Raw genomic sequence first — 20,559 nt, 5'->3', positions numbered from 1 at the left:
GCTGTATATCCTTCTTATACATCTTACTTATTTAGTATGCTAACTTGCTTATAAGATTTGATTGAACTAGTCAGGTGAATCAATCCAATATTTGCAATAAACTTACCATTTTAAAGAGTTTGCACAGTAATCTAAAAATAATGTTCATTATTTAGAGAAAGCTCATTTCTTTTATAAATGCCTGAGTCTCAGTAGTTGCAAGTCCAAGCAGATACATCTTACAGGGCTTATTTCACGCTTGTTTTATGGCCTTTTTGAGAGATCCTTTGCTCTATAATGTTGGCCATTTTCCTAAGGTGAAAGAAAAAACATCTTTTAATGATTTGTACAGTTTTCGAATTCAAAATTGTCTTCATCTTCAGTGAATGACATCAGAATTTATGACTAAATTAACTATGTGATTGTCTCAAAAGCTGTTTATTGTACATATGCTAAATATCGATGGATAATAACTGAAATGAGATTTTATTACTTATGCTTTTCAGTTTTAATTGGTAACCTTCTCTGTGCTTAGGTGTCGTTTCAGCCAGATGTTGCATCCAATTTTTGAGGAAGCTTCCAATGTCATTAAGGAAGAATATCCAAATGAAAATCAAGTAGTGTTTGCCAGAGTTGATTGTGATCAGCACTGTAAGTATCTCAGTAGGAAGTCTGGAAGAAACTCCCCTCCCCACCTCTCCTGACACACACACACACACACACACACACACACACACACACATTTTTCTTTGTAAAAAAATGTTCTGCTTTAAATGGAGAACAAATGAAAAAGGTACTAGTGACCTTGCTCAAAATGTTGATATGTAATCTTTATGTACTTACAGCGCTACTTTCCATTTTGCCTGTGTGAAGTGTTTAAAATTGTTTTTCATTAAAATATAGTAGGGCAAGCATATAGGTAGTAAATCATAACTAGCAATGTTTTCTACCAAAGCAAATACCAAAATTAATAAAGTTGAAATGTACTTTAGGAAAAAAATGGATTTCTGTTAGTTTTAGAATCATGCAAAAATACCATTTGTAGTCAAATAAAAATAATCTCAGGTTTTTTGTGTTTCTGTTATTTATAAGATTCTGTTAAGATTGGCTTCGATTATCTTTGAGGTGTAAATAACTGTAGTTACTGATTATAATTATTGACAGTGTTGAGAAACTTAGGCTAGAGTCACTTAAAATCCAGTCTCTTGGATTTCACTTGTCCCAGTGGGGCATTCTCTATGAAATCCTCATGGTTTTCTGTATACATGACAGATTTCTCTAACTTGAGCTAGTTAGCCTCCACTGGTGTTTCTTCCTAAGAGCTCCTGTTACACTTGAACTTTCTTCTCTCAGTATCAAACTCATTGCATTTTGTAACTCTGGTTCGTTGTGTCTTAGTTGTCTCACCAGTTGCAATGTCTGTTCTTCAAAGGCAAGAACTTTTTTCTTTTCTTTATTTTTAGTTCTTTTGTTTTAATCCGTTTTAAATGGTTACCAAACTACTCATTAATCTCTGAATCTCAAGCCTCTGACAGTTTGTGGGAGAAAGAGACTGTTGCATTACATTGTTGGTAAATTGGCGTGAATATAGAACTCTCCCATTCTGCAGATTTCCTGTCCTTTACACTTAACCTGACAATTAGAATTTGTGTGTGTGTGTACACTAACTTTTCATTTTACTGATGAGGAAATGTAAATAAAGTGGCTTAATCAATGTCTCATACAGCGTGATGTCTAGTCAAGCCAGATTTAGAATCCAGATCTCCTGACGAAATGCCTTCACAGACTTACAGTAAGTCTTCACTTAATGTCATCGATAGGTTCAACAACTTTAAGGGAAAGGACATATAATTTTAATATAGTTACATAAATATAATTTTATCATAGGCTAGTTATATAAACGAGTTAAATTTGTAAGGCATCTATCTCATCAATGTTATAACAAAACATTGAACAGAATGATATTTGAGGACCTGCTATCTTTACTTCTTTTCTGTTCAATTCAACAATTGTTTTGGGAATTTATTGGTAAAGCCCCGTGCTAGACAGAAATGCTAACCACAAAGCATTTCAAAATCTTACACGCCGTACCCCACATTTCTGTCTGCTGAGATTCATAACCAGGTAGGATGAAGGGAGCAATAAAAGGTTGTTAGTGTAAGTATGGACTGCATTTCTACTCTGCTTTCTGGATCTTTCCTCCCACCTCTTGTTGACAGAGAACATGATGTTTTTTATGTGGGCTCTCATTTCAAATCTTTCTATTCTTTATATATTTGATTGGACATAACACTGAAGACAACAGTCCCCACTCTGAATTTGGGCCATGGGATCTGAAATTACGTTCTAAAGCTTACAGTCATTGGGAAGAAAAATTAACTGTTGATGTTAAATTACCCTTAAATATTTATACTATCCTTTAAAAAAGATCAACTTTTCAGATAAATCTGACATCATTGCTAATAATCAAGTTCTCTTTTAATGAGAATAAATGGCCATAGTTCAGATGCTTTTTGATCTACCAGAGAGATCTACAGAATTAGTTTTTCACTAATGAAAGTTACAGCGCAGGTATTGTGTGTTGTCTCTAAATATTTATTACCTTCTCTGTAAGTCTTCACTTTTTAAAAGTGACATTATGAAATCCCTATTGATGATTTAATCACATCTTCCACTCTGTAGAGACAGTAAGACAGATTGTACTTTCGGTAACCCCCTTTGTGCCAGTTGGATTGCAGAGGTTTTGAACTAGAGGGACCCTAAGCATCTTGCGTTCTGGAGAGGAACGCCTGTTAGGCAGATTGTAGGATTTGTTTTATTTAATAAAAGAGGATTATTGAAGTATTATTGACATATAATAAACTGTACAAGTTTATACAATTTAATGTTTTGACACATGTATACACCCATGAAACCATCACCACAATCAAGATATCAACATGTCTGTCATCCCCCTGATTTTCCTTGTGCTCCTTTGTGGTCTCTGTCTCCCTCCATCAATCCCCAGGGGACCATTTGTGTTACTAGATTAGTTTGCATTTTCGAAGATTTTTTGTAAGATGAGTCATATATTATGTGTTCCTCATGTGTATATGTTGTTTTCCTCTTTTTTTTGACTCAGTATGGTTGTTTTGAGATTATTGCATGTTATTCATTTTTATTTATTGAGTGACATTCCATTGTATGGCCATATACCAGAATTTGTTTAACTATTGACAGACATTTGGGTTGTTTCTAGTTTCGGTCTATTACAAATGAAGCGGCTATGAACATTCAGGTACAACTCTTAGTACATATGCTTTCATTTATCCTGGGCAAATACCTAGGTCTGAAATACCTGTGTCATATGCTAGGTGTATGTTTAACTTTTTAAGAAACTATCAAACTGTATTCCAAAGTATTTGTACTGTTCTACGTATCTACTAGCAGTGTCGGAGCATTCTAGTTGTTCTCTGTTCTTGCCAACACTTGATATGGTCAGTATATTTAATTTAGCATATCTGTTGAATTACTAACAGGTATAATAATTTCTTATAGTAATTTCTTACTGGGTTTGAGAGCTCTTTATATATTATGAATACAAATTCTTTTTCAAATGTGTAATTTGCAAATATTTTTTCCCATTCACTCTAAGAGTGTCTTCAATTGTAAAATATACAGAACATAAAATTTACCATCTTTACCATTTTAAATGTATAGTTCAGTAGCATTGAGTACATTCACACCGTTGTACAACCAGTCTCTAGAGGTTCATCTTGCAAAACTGAAATGCTGTACTCATTAAACTATAACTTCTGTTGTCCCCTACGCACTCCCTTGGCAACCACCATTCTACTTTCTGTTTCTATAATTTGACTAGATACCTCATGTAAGTGGAATCTTACGGTATTTGTCTTTTTGTGACTGGCCTATTTCATTTAGCCGTGTTGTAGCATGAGTCAGAATTTCCTTCCATTTTATGGCTGAATAATATTCCATTGTATGTACCACATTTTGTTTATCCATCTGTCTATGGATGCTTGGGTTACTTCCATTTCTTAGCTATTGTGACTAATGCTGCTTGAACATGGGTATATACAAATATCTCTTCAAGTCCCTGCTTTCAATTCTTTTGGATATATATACAGAAGTAGAATGGATGGATCATACGGTAATTCTCTTTTTTAATATTTGTGGAAACACCATACTGTTTTCCATAGCTGCTGCACCAATTTCACATTCTCTCGAGCAAGTCCAGAGGATCCTAATTTCATCACATCCTCACCAGCGTTTGTTATTTTCTGTTTTGATGATAATAGCTATTCTAAAGGGTGTGAAGTGCTACCTCATCATACTTTTGATTTGCATTTCCCTAATGATTAGTAATGTTGAGCATTTTTTCATGTGCTTTTTGGCCATTTGTATGTCTTCCTTGGAAAAATATTGGTTTGAGTCCTTTGCCTATTTTTAAATCAGATTATTTTTATTGTTGTTGAGTTGTAGGAGTTCTTTATGTATTCTGGATATTAACCCCCTGTCAGATACATGATTTGCAAATATTTGTGCCCAGTCCGTAGGTTGTTTTTTCACTCTGTTGATTTTTTTGTCCTTTGCACAGAAGTTTTAAATTTTGATGACCAATTTATCTGTTTTTACATTTGTTGCCTGGGCTTTTTGTGTCATATCCAAGAAATCATTGCAAATCCAATTTTATGTGAGTTTTTTTTTTATATATGGTTCAAGGTAAGGAGTCAACATTATTATTGTGCATGTGGACATCTAGCTTTCCTAACATCACTTGTTGATAAGACTATCCTTTCCCCGTTGAATGGTCTTGGCACCCTTGTCAAAAATCAAGGGTTTATTTCTGGGCTCTCTGTTCTGTTCCATTTATACCAGTATCACACTGTTTTGATTAATGTAGTTTTACAGTAAACTTTGAAATCAGAAAATGTGAGACCTCCAATTTTGTTCAAGAGTGTCTTTAGAAGGGTATATATTCTTAATTTTGATGAAGTCCAATTTATCCTTTTCAAAAACGGATTGTGATTTTGATGCTGTATCTGAGAAATCTTTGCCTCACCCAATGTCACAAAGATTTTCTGCTATGTTTTCTTTCATATACGTTATAGTGTCAAGTTTTACATTCAGGCCTGTGATTCATTTGGAGTTATTTTATTAATACGTGTGGCACGATGTATGGATTTGAATCCATTTTTTTGCAGATAATTATCAAGCTGTGCTGACATCATTTGTTGAAAAGACTGTCCTTTCTTCACTAACTGACTTTATATCTTTGTCAAAATCAACAAACTGTATATGTTTGGATTTATTTCTAGTCTCTCTATTCTGTACTGTTGACCTATTTGTCTGTGACTTGTCTACTTGTCTCTGTTCAAACCAGTACCACACTTTCTAGATTACTGTAGCTTTATAATAAGTTTGGAAGTCAGTATAGATCTTCCAACGTTGTACTCTTTTTCAAAGTGGTTTGGCTATTCTAGTTGCTTTGGATTTCTGTCTGACTTTTAGAATCAGCTTGTTAATTTCTTACCAAAAGATGTGAGGAAAGACTGCTGGATTTTAATTGGGATTACTTTGAATCCTTAGACCAATTTGTGGAGAATTGTCATTTTAACATTGTTGAATCTTCCAGTCCATGAGCATTGTATGCCTCCCTATTATTTAGATCTTTTCAATTTTTCTCAGCAATGTTTTGCAGTTTTAAGTAGTTTTACAGTTTGCATGTCTTTCACATCTTTGTCAGATTTATCCCAGGTATTTTTTGATGCTATTATAAATGGGATTTAAAAAGAAAATTATTTTTGTTGTAGAAAAGTTGCAAAGATAATACAAAGAGTTCCCTTTTACGTCTTACCTAGTATACCCTAATGTTGACATCTTACATTAGCATGGTACATTTGTCAAAACTAAGAAACTTACACTGGTACATTACCATGAACTAAACTATTGGCTTTATTCAGATTTTTTTCAGCTGTTCCACTCATGTCCTTCTTTTCATCTAGGGTGTTGCAGTTAGTCATCAGGTCTTCTGATCTCTCCGTTTCTCATTCTTTCCCTTTTTTCCACAACCTTGACACTTTTGAAGAGTATTAGTCAGGTATTTTGTAGAACATCCTCATTTTGGGTTTGGCTGGTATTTTTTCTTTTCATTTTTTTCTTGGCTGGTATTTTTTCACATCTTTTGTGAGATCTAGCCCTAAGTTTTTCTTATTTTTGATGATATTATAAATGACATTGATTTTTTTAAAATTGTAATTTCTGGTTGTTTGTTACTATTATATAGAAACACAATTGATTTTTGCATGTTGATATTATATATTGGTACTCATTCTAATAAGTTTTATGTGGATCCCATAGGATTTTCTATTCAGACAGTTATTTTGTATGCAAATAAAAACAGTTTTACTTCTGTGGTCTATATTTCCTTACAGTACTCTTTCCAGCCAAGTGTACCTACTTGCTGCTTCAGGATTAGTTTCTGTCAGGCAGAAAATCTAAGTGAAGCTTCCTAGCAAAGACAGAAGGTGACCTGAGAATCAAGATACCATCCTTCCCACAGATGTCTCATTCTTATTCATCACCTGTCTGGTATTGTGGCAGCCTACTCTGTCCTGCCCTCTAATACTTTAGTCTGTCTGCCTTGCTTCTGACTCACTGTCACCTAGACTTTCCATTCAGAGTAATAGTGTTATTTCTTGGCGGGGTGGGGGAACACACTCATATACGGTGTCTAGTCAGATTACCAGGGAAAACTTCTGTTTATGTTAATTAGTGCTCAGATTTAGGCATGCCGTTGCATGTATTGTTTCAGTTATGTTTGCCACAACCCCTTGAGTTAGATAGTATTAGTATTTATTCATTCAACAGTTTTTTTTTATATGCCTACCCTTTCTAATGCAGGGTGATAGGGTCTAAAGATACTAGCAGTGAACCAAACACATCCAAAAAGGTAAGAGCAATAAATACACAACTGCTCATCGCGATAACTGCTGAAGGGAAGGTTTCATGTGATATGAGATAATGTGGTCTGGGGGGATAGAGAAGTCCTTTCTGAGACAGTGATACAAGACCTGAAGGAAGAATAGGAATTTTTAAGGGGAACGAGAGTGTTTCAGACAGAAAGAGGAGTAGGTGTAAAGTTTCTGAGGTAGGAATGAACATTGGACTTTCAGAGAGCTGGAGTATATTATCATTTTACAGATGAAGACACTGAAAGACTTAGAGAAGCTGAGAGATTTACCAAGATTACATAGTAAATGGAGGGAGCTAGACTGTAACCCAGGAGGATGCAGCTTTTACCAGGTAACTACTATTTTGAAGGTCAAAATAAAGTAATTTAAATTGGATTTCTGATAGGAACACTTTATCACTGAAAAAAAAAACAAAAATTGAACTACAACACAATGCTTTATCACTTAGAATTTTTATATGTACTGTAAGCACTATTTTAAACTTACTTAGATACAGATTTTTTTTGTCATATCATTAATGTGTGTACCTAGAAAGAAAAATAAATTCGTTCAAGTAATCCTGAAACAATTTCACATTCAGAATCTGACTCTGGTGCAACACCTTCCAGTTCTGAGTTACTGATTTTTGTATTTTTTCCACACAGTATCAACTTCTGTGTCATTCAGAGTGTTGCAAATGCTCTTGATTAAAGAGTGTTACTCCACTCTTTCTAGGATTTTCTTGCAAGCTGCTAATACCCATTCTGCAAGTATTGATGCTTTTGCTATTTGACTAACCTCAGTTTATTTTTCTCAATTGAAATGTCACTGCTAGTTAAGCAACTTTTATTCAAAGTTAGCAAGACATAACCAAAATGTTAGTAGTGGTTGGATTACAAATGGTTCATGTTTTCTTCTTTGTGATTGTCTTTGTTTTCCAAAATTTCTATGTACACACACACTTAAAACCTACCTTGCTTCTACTGTGGATCATGGTCCCACTTTATCTCATCTTCTGCAGCCTCCTCATTTGGGGACTTTGGGAGTAGAGTTTATCACTCTCCCTGGTGGTCATGCTGCCTTAGATGTAAGACATCCCATCCATTTGCCCCTGGTGGGACCGGCTTCTCTGCTGACCTCCAGTGGCTATAGGCTGTATGGCAAGAGACATTCCTAACTGACTTGCTGGTCAGTGCTGAACATTCAGACTCCTACTGGCATTTTTAGGAAAGTACTTTGTAATTGTCCTTGAATTACGCAAGCACATGCTCCCAAATACCAGAGTTTCTCTTACGTGTCTGCTTTCCAATGCTAACTTGAACCTTCCACATTGTAAATTGAGAAGCTTTTATAAGAGCAATGCATAGATGAGGCATTAAGAATAAGAATATAGTTATAGGCAACAATATTGTATTAAAAACATTAAATTTGCTAAGAGAGTATATCTTAATTATTCCTACTGAAAAAAAAAATAGTTATGTGAAGTGATAGAGGGGCTAGCTAATGCTAGTTATAATGACGATCAGACTGCAATACTGCAATGTATAAATGTATCAAACCACAGTGTTATATGTCAAATATATCTCAATTCAAAATAAAAGTTAAAAAAAATACAGTGAAGGATTCATGTACATAAAATAGAACTTAGATGTTCTGCAGGCTTAACCTGAGTCCTGAGTAAGCTTCTAGGCTTTCTTGGTAATTGTTCTGTTTAGGGTTTTATTTTGTTGTGTTTTTGTTTTGTGTTCCTCATTGGGGGAGGGCATAGTTTGGGAATGGAAAAAGGTACATAGGTAGCAGTGGTCTTTAACTCTGGAACCACAAGAACAGTAAGACCTTCCTGTTGAAATCATTTGCCTCTTTGTACTGTCTGCTGTGAATAAGCATAGCAGGAAGAGACACTACTGAGAAAAGAGCATGAGGCAGTGCCACATTTGGAGTCCTGCTGGGCATTAGTGAGGCAGGCAGGAGGCAGAACCCATCAAGGAAAGTAAGTGACCACTGAAGCAAAGGTACATGCTAATTTTCCAATCAGCGAGCTATTAACCTTTTGAAATTTGTAATTCTTTTGACATCCATTTTAACATTTCTTCCATCTAGTTAATAAAAAATAATTATTATACCCCTTAAGTCATTCTTTGTTATATTGTCAAAATGTCACATTATAATTATCTTAAAATCACTTTTGACCAAAGCTTGTAAAAAAATCACCTTTATGTCTGAGATTATTGATCAATGTAATTTTAATGTTCATGGTTTTTTAATGTTTAAGGATTTTGCTTCTTAATAATTAAAAGCCACCTCGTTGTAGCACACCTGCTGCCATGATGTTGTTTGAGAATTAAGGAAGCATCGATTCCTCGTCGTCTTAAAGTATTATTTAATCTTTTTTATCCATAGCTAGAATTTTAAGGCACCTTAAAGATTGTAATGTTTAAGTATGTAGACAGACGTCTCGTTATTTCTTTCAGGACTATTGCAGGAGCTTCCCTGGAGTACAGTTTTTTCTACATCAAATCTCCTAGAAAATTAAGATAAAACAAAATTGCTGTTCTGTTTGTTTTGTTTTGTTTTATAACTTCTAGAGATGGAAGTGGGGTTAGAGAACTTTCATGGTTTTTGTGTCACCATTTTAGAATTCTGCCCTCGTTTTAGCTCAGTTAAAAACAATTTCATCTCTTTTAGGACAATTCAATGTTCTCTCAGGTCAGCTTCATTCTAAAAATTCAGTGCATCGTTTATCATTCTCGTATATGACATGTGAGCTTTTCCAGTGTCTAGAAAACATTGATGTCTTCTATTTGCCATTGATTTATACTATGTACTGTTATTTGTATTGAAAATAACAGCACAAAAATTTAAATGCTCTTTCATTCTGACTGAGTCTATATCTTAGTAATTGTGATTCCTAAAAAAATGAGATCATGACTTAGGTTCTTATTTAGAGACTATAAACACAAATTTTAATGATTTTTTTAAAAAACTTCACTGCCTGTGAATATACACATAGGTCATAATAAAGGGATTTTTTTTTAGTGTATACTGCTGAGTTTTGGGTTTCATTGTATTAACATACGCAAGATTTGCATATTTGAGGTTATAAATTATTCTAGCAAAGAATCTAATAATAGTTTTTAGCCTTTGAGAGTGCTTTTAATTTAAATTTAATTTTCTTTTAATTAAATGTTATAAGAGAGCCTCATTGTATAAAGTGACTTGAATGAATATTTTAAAAATTGGAATTTTGTGCATTCTAATTCTTTTCAGGAATTTATAATAGTTTACTAACATTTGTTAAGAGTTTACTGTGCCATGCATTTGTATTATCTCCTTTAGTCCTTAAAACAACCCTATGTAGGGTTATTATCCTTAACAGATGGTAGGAATTATTATCCTTAACAGATGAAAAACTAAGGTGTAGACAGTTGATGCAACTTACAAATTCACAGTCAGTAAATAGCAAATTTGGATTTAAACCAGGCAGTGTATGTCCAGAGCTTGTCCTCGTACCTGATGTAAACCTGTCATGATTAATTTTTTTTCTCTAACACCGTAAAAGTATTATTGAATCCAAATGTTCCCACTAAATAATTGTTAAGATTTTGGACTGTTGGGCTAATGGGTTCACCCAGACCAAGTACGAGGGTGAAGTTAATTTTTGTTTTCTTTCTTTTAGCTGATATAGCCCAGAGATACAGGATAAGCAAATACCCAACCCTTAAATTGTTTCGTAATGGAATGATGATGAAGAGAGAATACAGGGGTCAGCGATCAGTGAAAGCACTTGCAGATTACATCAGGCAACAAAAAAGTGACCCTGTTCAAGAACTTCATGATTTAGTAGAAATTACCACTCTTGATGTAAGTTGTTAACTTTTGCTGGATCAAATGAACATTGCCAGTTTAATCAATGTAAACGAATTCTTTTTTTATTGTTTTTATTTATTTTTTTATTTTTATTGGGGAATATTGGAGAACAGTATGTGTTTCACCCATCAGCTTCATGTCAGGTCGTTGTTTTCAACCTACCGGTTTCCCCAAAAATAAGACCTAACCGGAAAATAAGCCCTAGCATGATTTTTCAGGATGACATCCCTTGAACATAAGCCCATAAGACGCATTAGGGCTTATGCGTCTTTTGGAGCAAAAATTAATATAAGACCTGGTCTTATTTTTGGGGAAACACAGTAGTTGTGGGGGCGCAGCTCAGCTCCAAGTCAAGTCGTCGTTTTCAATCTAGTTGTGGAGGGTGCAGCTCACTGGCCCATGTGGGAATCGAACTGGTGACCTTGGTGTTATGAGCATTGTGCTCTAACCACTGAGCCAACTGGCTGCCTGTAAACAAATTTTATTCAGTCAAAGAATCTGGACATCTTATAGTTCATTACAATGGATCTGACATATACATACTTAGTGAATTGAATTTTTCTTGAATTATTTCTCAAGGTAAATGCTAATGTTTTAATGTTTTACTGAACCTTTGGATAAAATATATGGCGTACAGTAAATTGCACTAATTTGAATTAATTGAGAGCTCAAGATAGCCTGATTACGAAGAAATAGATGTTTACATCAGGCATATACAACCAAAGTTTCCAGATTTTTCTTAGTGGAGAACCTCAGGGTATCTGTCCTAAGTACTCCTGTATTAGCTCTTTTGATATGTGTTTTAGTGTCCACTGAAATAGGCCCCCTTAATAATAAGCTTAGCAAACTCTTTTCTTTGTACACTAAGTAGTGTTTAAAACAAGAAACAATTGAGTTTGGGCTTTAGCTTGTCGTCGTCAGGTTTGAGATTTTATTTGTACCCTCCTTACAAGCTAGTGCATTAGCTATAGTTTCATGGATACTGTCAGAGACACAAGGCTCCGGAGTAAGGCATAGGACTATTGCTCACATCAAGCCAACAACGTGAGCAGGTTTGCACTGGTTTGCTTTCTTCCCCTCCAGTACTTATAGAGGTGACACTTAGTGCCCAGGTTGATGCCGACAGACGCAGGAGAAGAACTATGGGCTCTGGGAACTCCCGTGTCAGAGCCAGCAGTAAGCCTGCTCTCTGTCCAGGGGGAGAGATTACCTCAGACCTCAGTGTTTCTAGCTGCAAATGCAACCCTGACAAATGGCCTGGGGAAGGAATGGTCAGGGTCTTGCATTTTGGGTATAGACTTGTAGGAGTGAGAGACCCCTGGAGGAGTCTCTGCTTACAGTCACATGTTAGGAAGTGATGTACTATTTTAACATGTTTTAGAATTAGTCACCTTATTTAGGAAAAGATTTCATTGATTAAAGTTATCTATTGACATTTTAAAATAAAATGCTTGAAGGAAATATTTATAATTTACTAGACTGTAGTTAAAAGATTATTTTCAATCCAATGTAATTTTTAATAGTTTTGGAGTAGGTTTTAAAAGCCAAATATGCATTTATATCGTACTTTATTTGGAGATAATTGAACAACAACTGAATAAGTCAAATAACATATTTCTAGAACTATATATGTTTGTAAAATAATTACATACTCTATTTTACAGCGCAGCAAAAGAAATATCATTGGATATTTTGAGCAAAGGGATTCAGAAAACTATAGAGTTTTTGAAAGAGTAGCAAATATTTTGCATGATGACTGTGCCTTTCTTTCTGCGTTTGGGTAAGTGTCTTAACTGAGAGTGTGTTAGTGGGAGTGGGTTAGTTTGGCTGCTATGGTAAAAGTAAAAAGTAGAGAATTGATTTTTATTTAATAAATTCTAAAGATACATGCTTTTGTTGGTATTGCATAGTCTTATAAGTAGGAAAGATGATGGTCAAGTATATATTTCAAGTGTGTAATCCATACATTGCAAAAACAACTAGCCAATTCTGCTTCGTTCAGGCATATCATTGCTGTTATTTTTTTAAAAATGTATTATTATTACTTCTCTCGTCCTATTAGGACTGTTTCAAAACCAGAAAGATACAGTGGAGACAACATAATCTACAAACCACCAGGGGTAAGTTGCTCCTTCTTAGTGTGTATAATTTAAATACATGAATTGACTAACAGTCTGTCACTACAATTTTTCACACACACAAAAACAGAAATCTATAAGAATTTTCCAATTGATAATATTTATTTTAATGTGTGCAGTGTTTTGACACACTGAAGTTTTTTAGTTTTTATATAGTCATATGCATGAATTCTTTGCTCAGAAAACTTATTTGCTATTGTGAATTCAGATAAATATTTGCCTGTATTTTCTGCAAGGGCATTTCTTTAGTAGTAGCTTACATAGTGTGATCTTCTCTAGATTGTCATAATCCAGTCTGGTGTCTCCAGGTGTAGTTTGATTGTTAAGAGCATAGGCTCTGGAATGAGACTGAGTTTTAATGTCATATTTGCCACTTTCCTAAGTGTATGTAACTCTGGGAAAATTTCTTAACTTCTCTGAGCTTCAGTTTGGTCATTAGTAAAAATAGCCACGATAATAATAACAATACCTGCTTTATGGGGATGTTTCAAGGAGTAAACGAGTCAACACATACAAGATGCTTACAACAGTGCATGGATATAATAAGTTTACTCAGTTAATGTTAGTTATTATTTTTACTGTCATTTTAGGCACTTGATAAATATTGATTTTTGAGTCTAAGTGGAAACAGATACTGTAGGTAATTAATATTAGAGATAGCCATGCCTTAGATTTGTATAGTATCTTGTAGTTTTTAAGGCTTTTTCACTGGAAGCCTCCAAATTTTCTTCGAACATTTTCAACTACAAGGTATAGCTAAATTAATTCATTTGGATAATTCTTTTTCATAATGCCTGCCTGCTGTTGGTGAAGATACTGATAAACAGTTAATTGACCCAAATCCAAGGAAAAGCAGAAGGCTTAGACATCGTAGGTTCGATAACCATTCTGATAGTTGCAGAATTACCAGCTTTTTACCATCTACAGCCCTCTTTCTCAGAAGTTCCATGTTTGTTGGTTTTCTTTGTGTCCCCTGAAGATTTTCTGGACCCCTAGATGGCTTCAAGAATGTCATTTTGCCAGGACAGGTTAGATTTGTTTAATACTTTTTTCTGTTTTTGTAACAGCATTCTGCTCCAGATATGGTGTACTTGGGATCTATGACCAATTTTGATGGGACTTACAACTGGATTCAAGATAAATGTGTTCCTCTTGTCCGAGAAATAACATTTGAAAATGGAGAGGTATGGGCTTTCTAATATGTGCTGTTATTTTTAATTCAGATTTCTGAAAGAGCAAACGTCCTCCATTTATTTTACTCCTTGACCACAGAATTACCGGTTGTAAAAATAATACAGTGACCATAACAACATCATAGCTATTGATATTTCTGTAATACAGGCCAGTGGTTCTCAACTTTGTTGTCCCAAGACCCCTCTGTGGCATTTCCTGCAATAGCAGTGGCTCATTGCAGTCTTGAAAATGCCTCTCCGCTGATTCTGGTACCCACCCTTGGTTGAAGATCCCTGTTTGAGGGGATGTCCTTCAGAACAATGCTCTGCCGATTTTCATTACAATTAATTACATGCAGTGAATCATCCTTTGCCATAACAAGGTTTTTCTGGTTTCCATCGATCCTAAAAGAATGAAGTTAGGAAAGCATTTATCAGCTTTTAGGTAACTGACCACAGTGATCCCGTGTGCCTGAAATAAGCACATCCAGACTCTTACGACCCGCACAAAAACAAAACACAAAAACCTAGGAGGTTGGAGGAGCAAGTGCAAAGGGTGTGGCTGTGAGGTTCCTCTCGCTATTCGTTACCGTGTTTGAAACATGTCTTTCATTTCATGTCACTCTAGTTTTAAAACCTGTGGGCTAAGAATGCAATTTTTAAGAAACATTTTAAGTGCAATTAAAAAAACCCACCGTTTTATATGCATATACACTTCAAAAAATTATAACAAGTGTATAGCTCAGATTTTAAATACACAGCTCAAGAAATTAGCACATAGCAAACACACCCCTATAATCACCACTTAGTCAGAGGTTAGCTATTCTGTAAAGGAATCAGATAATAAATATTTTAGGCTTTGCAGTTCATACAGTTTCTGTCGAAACTACTCAACTTTGCAGCCTTAGACAATACAGAAATCAGAGTGCATGTGTTCCAGTAAAGCTCGCTTGCTTGCGTTCTTTCTTACTTTATCAAATGGACAACCCTGCTACTTTTCTCAGTTCTCTAGGCTTCAGTTGCGCTTGCTTACCTGAATTACTTACATTTTTATTGTATTAGCTCATTTAGTCCTCAGAGGCTCAGAAAGATTTAAAAACTTGTCACAATTTTTCACCTGCTTGGCACTTCTTGCAGGAACAGTTTCAAAAATAGAGTTTAAAGGTATAGGCTGGAAAATCTTAAACAATAAAACAGAAGTTCCAACTCCCCATAAATCATTTAAACTATGGAGGAACCTCTAAATCTAGTTGTCTTGATATCCTTCTTCTGAATCTTTTAGTACTTGCTTGATAGAGAATATGTTGGTTGTGGATATGGATAAACTTGGAAGCTCAAGCAGCAGAAACTACCACCAACTACTTTGTTAATGTATATAAATTAGTTTAGCAAACAGATATTTTCAAACTACTGATCTGCTTATTACTTTTCTCTGAACAGTTATTAGTTCATCCATACTTTTGTATAATCTAATAAAGTAATATATTTGTTTTTACTTTCAACTTCCCAGCTCTTAAATTTTCTAAAAGATGACTGCTCAGTCTTCTTTCCCAATTAGTATTTATTCAGCAACACTTCTGTCTTCATTTATTCAGTCATAGGTTGATTACATATTATTATGTACAAAAAAATCTGTGAGCAGAAGAGAAGTGAAATAAGATTCTCTGGGTTACCAGTCCAGAAGGTCACATATAATGTATAGATAATGTAATATAAAGACATGCCCCACGCCATGTGAGGGGCACTGAGAAAATGTTCTGGAAATTCAGAGTAGCAAATTCATTTCCATCCTTTGGCAAAAATGGGGTAGAATCAGGGATGGTTTTCTAGAAGCGGTATTTCAGTCCTGCAACAAAAGGGCTAAAAGAGAAATATACTGAAATACTAATGGAACTAGGGAAGTAAGAGGAGGAGACTGTGCATTAATAGTCTTGAAAGTATTTGGTTAGACTTTGAAACGGAAATATTAAGCAGGATTCTAAAGTAGAACCTGGTCATGGAGCCACAGATAAGGGACCAGTTAGTAGTCCCAGTTAATCAGTTAATCAGTTAACCAGTTAATCAGTTAACCAGTTAACCAGTTAATCAGTTAGTAGAGGTGATTAAGATTGTTGAACTCGTTGAAGTTGTCACAGAACTTCACACAGAACACAGAAGTCCAAAGACAGAACCATGGCGAGTAAGTAATAGCAGTGTGTGGGGGCAAGAAAAAAATGTGAGGAAGAAGAAACTTGAAATCAGCTTCCAAAAGCTCCAAGTGATGCCAGGGGTTGGGTGCAGGAAAGATTGAGAGTGACTGCTAATGATGAGTATGGGGTTTCTTTCTGCAGTGATAAAAATATCCGCAATTAGGTAGTGCTGGTGTTTGCAAACCTTGTAAATCTAATGAAACCCACCCAATTGTACACTTCACAATGGTGAATTTCATGGTATGTGAATTATACTTCAATTTAAAAAAGGTAAACCTGACAAGATGCTTAATAATTTATTCTGTATATGAATGCGACAGGCTTAAACATGGAGATAGGAACCAAAAGAAAACTACAAAATAGATTCAAGTTTCAGTATTTTTAGGGTAAAGATCATTTGAGCTTTCTGCTGAGGCAGTTCATAAATTATAGAGAGACACACAAAAGGATAAGTGATGGAAATAATTTTATTAGTAGGCCTTTTCTGGACTTTTTCTTGAGTCAGGATTTAGCATTTGTCAGAGAATAAATGATTCAAATCTGTCTACTCGTCATACTTCTCTTGTATTGTTCTCTAATAATAATTAAAAAATGTAAAGCACCTTATAATTTTCAAGGTGATTTTGTGTATGTATATGTACAAAGTATATATAAACACACATATATAGTGGCAGGTATTTGTTAACAATGTTGAAAGTTGTGTATTGGTTGAAAACTGGCTATGTTATTGTTATTTGCTCTGAATCAAAAACACTTTTCAGCTTTGGGTAGGTCTCATGTAAGTTTTTGCAGTAAACCTTAAACATAAGCTTGCAAATCACTTAGATTTATTTACTGCTGGTACACTCGGTTTTTCAGTGCTATCTGTGAAAATAGTTTACCCCACCCTAAAATCAAAATCTTGATATAGAACCAGCATAGTTTCTCCTTTGGTCAACTCATTTTTCAAATTCCATGGCTGCATCCAATACTGGAAGATAATAGACCAGCCCAGTGGTTACTTTTGGCAGATCAGTTCCTATAACAGAGCAGAACAGCAGGGCCTCTGAATGCCTGGGTACTTCATTCAGGTGGAGGGAATGAGTTCCTTCATCCATTAAAGTTAATGTTTATTTACACCACTGGGCCTTTTTTTCCTGGGATGTTGCAACTGTTGCGTGTTACATGGGTTGGGTTCAGAATTGTTCCTACCTAGAAAATAGCTAGAACCGAATGGAGAAGCCTGATAATTCTCACTGAATACTTCTTTATACAGGAATTGACAGAAGAAGGACTGCCTTTTCTAATACTCTTCCACATGAAAGAAGATACAGAAAGTTTAGAAATATTCCAGAATGAAGTAGCCCGACAATTAATAAGTGAAAAAGGTAGACAGATTAAGGTGTTTATTTTCATCCTTCCTCTTTGTTTCTTTCTTTCTCCCCATCCCCTTCCCCCATTACAACCCCCACATTTACATGTAAACATGGGGGTGGGAGGCATTCGTAGAGAGATAATACGAAGCAGTGGCTTAAAACCATGACTGTTTTAGCTTCCGAAAATCAAGTAATCCCTAAAATCAAATAGCATGAAAAGTGGGCTCATAAGTGGACACCATTAGTTTTAGGCACTTTCTTCCAGCACCTTGATATTTGTCTGGTTCCTTTCTAATCGATAGTCCCAGACATATTGCTGAGAGAATTCACAGTCTGATTAACATTTATTTCTAAATGAAAGAAAGTTGAGCAGTTCTCTGTGGACTTCTCCAAAGCATCAAAAAACAATTAAAGGTATCAGCAACTTTCCCTTTGTAGTTAGAGAAGAAAGTCAAACATAATAAACTGAAGGCATTGTATAGAGCCTTACCCATATTAGTCACTTAGTAAATATTTTGGGAGTTGAACTAAAAATCAACCAGTAGGAACTGGAAGAACACCCTTGATGACATGAAGGTGGTCCCTTGAGAATAGTTCCTATGTCAGTTTCAGGAACTTGCTCCCCAGACCTGGGTAATCTGCAGAGTGGAGTGCCCATTTAAGAAAAAGAGAAATCCACTATAGCATTTGAATTCAAGTTGAGTTGATATAATTTCTAAGAAGAGTGTACTCTCTGCTCTAAGAACTAAAATCCTACCTCTTTTAAGTGTTGTAATATTTAGGTTTTAGCTTTTGTGATCTATATTACTCTAAAGAATGTTGGGGTTTTTTTTAGTTATGCCACTTTTTATGAATTTGCAATCTTACGAGAATATAATCAAGAAGATTCTAATCTACCTCTTCAAATTCTGTTTCTTCTAAAGGTACAATAAACTTTTTACATGCCGACTGTGATAAATTTCGACATCCTCTTCTGCACATACAGAAAACTCCAGCAGATTGTCCTGTCATAGCTATTGACAGTTTTAGGCATATGTATGTGTTTGGAGACTTCAGGGAGGTATTGTAAGTATTCATTTTGGTTTTCTTAAATTACTAATATGTGTCTCAAACATGAACTGAAAACAAGTGTTTGACTATTTTAAATCTTACACCGAAACAGTAATACTTTGTTATTTGGGCGGAAAAAGTTTGTTTTGTTTTGTTTTTTCACTCTAAAGTGTGATATAATTGACTATGAGAATTATGATACATCCTTATAGAAATGCCAGTATTAGGTGATCCTAATGCTTGGAAATTAATCTCTGAAAGAAAATGTTTGGCCTTTGAGAAATTAGTTCTGAATTGAGTGTGGTCTTTGTCAGCACACCAAGGTAAGCAGAATAGAATCCAGGTCAGTTTAAAGGAACTCGGTACTGTCGCTGCTCATTGTGACTGGGTATCGCAAGCATGTTAGTGGCATTTATAGCCCGGAAGATGGCCCTGACTGCGCATTTCTCAGGGCATGCGGCTCTAGACCTCTGCAAGAACAGGAAAGCTTTCTGACTATCCTCATCTATGCATAGTATTAATAAACATATACACCTGTAACTACCGCAGATTGTACATTTTTATCAATTTCTGTGATGTTAAATACAGTGGTAAAAAAAGGAGATGTTTCTTCATATGTGAAAATTTAAGCAATACTAGTATTCATTCAAATTAGACCTTTTTGTCCTCCTATTCATTTAAATACTCTTTTTTATGTCCAAAGATGACATGGCACAGTGAGAGGATGACCTGAAGTCCGATTTCAGTAGAGCTGTGGTTGGTTAGTAGATGTTCAGTCCTAACATAGAGGAGGCCTAGAGCTGAGTCCTGCCCTAGCAAGTCCTTCAACGTCTGTTCTTGTACTTTACACTCAAAGTGTGGTTGACGGTACAACCTTCCTAATGTCATTGTAATGAAAATTAATGAGAGCTGATGGTTGTGTTGTAACCCATAGAGTACTAACAGACATGAGTTGTTTTTAACTTTACGTGCACTCAAAAGAATACCATTTAGCTACGAACTCATTAAGTATTCACCCAGGTCTTCTATCTGACAGTCACTGCATATAGACCAATGGTTTAAAGTATACTAAGATTAGGTCCCTGCCCTCAGAGAACTCACAACCACGTAGAGAAAGGAAACACGCAGGGTAACAGGCACTTGTTTTGTGATGTAGTAAGTACTCTGACAGAATTCAGCAAAGAGGTCCCTGAGAGACCTCTTTTGGGAGATGTTGATGCCTGTGGTACGTCCTAAAGCTCTGCAGAAGTGTGTCTGGAGGCGAGAAGGAGACAGGGCTTGGAGAAAGGGCACAGTGGCAGCATCAAGTACAGAGACTGCTGGCTGAATGTGAGTGGACGGGAGGGGGCCGCAGAGGGATGAGGGCTCATGAACGCCCTCATGTCCTGTGTCGAGGAAGTTTGATATCTTGAAAACTAGGAAGAGCCAATGAAGGGTTTTCATGAGGGGATTGTTTTTTAAAGGTCACTTCAGGATGCAAACTGGAGACTAGACTAGAGGGGGTCAGAATAGAATCTTGGAGACGGTTCAGCAACCCAGGAAAGAGTTGAAGATAGATAACCAATAGATGATTCTAGAATAAATGAATTACCTAAGTAAATTCTGGCAGTAGCACTAGAGCTAGAGAGCAGCAGGATTTTTGAGACATTTTGTAGGTGGAATAGGAAGACTCAGTAGCTTAGTAAATGGGGGAGGGGACGCCAGCCGTGATGGCCAGGAATCTGACTTGGGCTCCTAACTTGGTTGTGTTGTCATTAACTGCAATGGGGAGCTCACTAGAGGAGCAGCCTTGTGCTAAATGTAATGAGTTCCCTTTCTTGACATACTGAATTTGAGGTGCCTGTAGGCTACAGAGA

The 20,559-nt window shown here is 35.6% G+C and overlaps 1 protein-coding gene across 1 annotated transcript in view; it reads left to right on the top strand.

Annotated features, from left to right (window-relative positions):
- ERP44 (endoplasmic reticulum protein 44) overlaps positions 1-20,559 on the top strand; it is a 60,144-nt gene that overhangs the window by 29,125 nt on the left and 10,460 nt on the right. The window contains exons 4-10 of the mRNA XM_033123533.1: positions 515-630; positions 10,609-10,793; positions 12,464-12,579; positions 12,862-12,919; positions 14,005-14,121; positions 17,554-17,665; positions 18,577-18,718. Coding sequence (XP_032979424.1) covers positions 515-630; positions 10,609-10,793; positions 12,464-12,579; positions 12,862-12,919; positions 14,005-14,121; positions 17,554-17,665; positions 18,577-18,718 — 846 coding nt within the window. The remainder of the gene's footprint in view (positions 1-514; positions 631-10,608; positions 10,794-12,463; positions 12,580-12,861; positions 12,920-14,004; positions 14,122-17,553; positions 17,666-18,576; positions 18,719-20,559) is intronic.

Source organism: Rhinolophus ferrumequinum, chromosome 12, assembly GCF_004115265.2.
Source record: "Rhinolophus ferrumequinum isolate MPI-CBG mRhiFer1 chromosome 12, mRhiFer1_v1.p, whole genome shotgun sequence".
In the NCBI taxonomy this organism is placed as follows: Eukaryota; Metazoa; Chordata; class Mammalia; order Chiroptera; family Rhinolophidae; genus Rhinolophus; species Rhinolophus ferrumequinum.
Note: the sequence above shows the minus strand (reverse complement) of the source record. Positions and strands in the feature narration are given on the sequence as shown.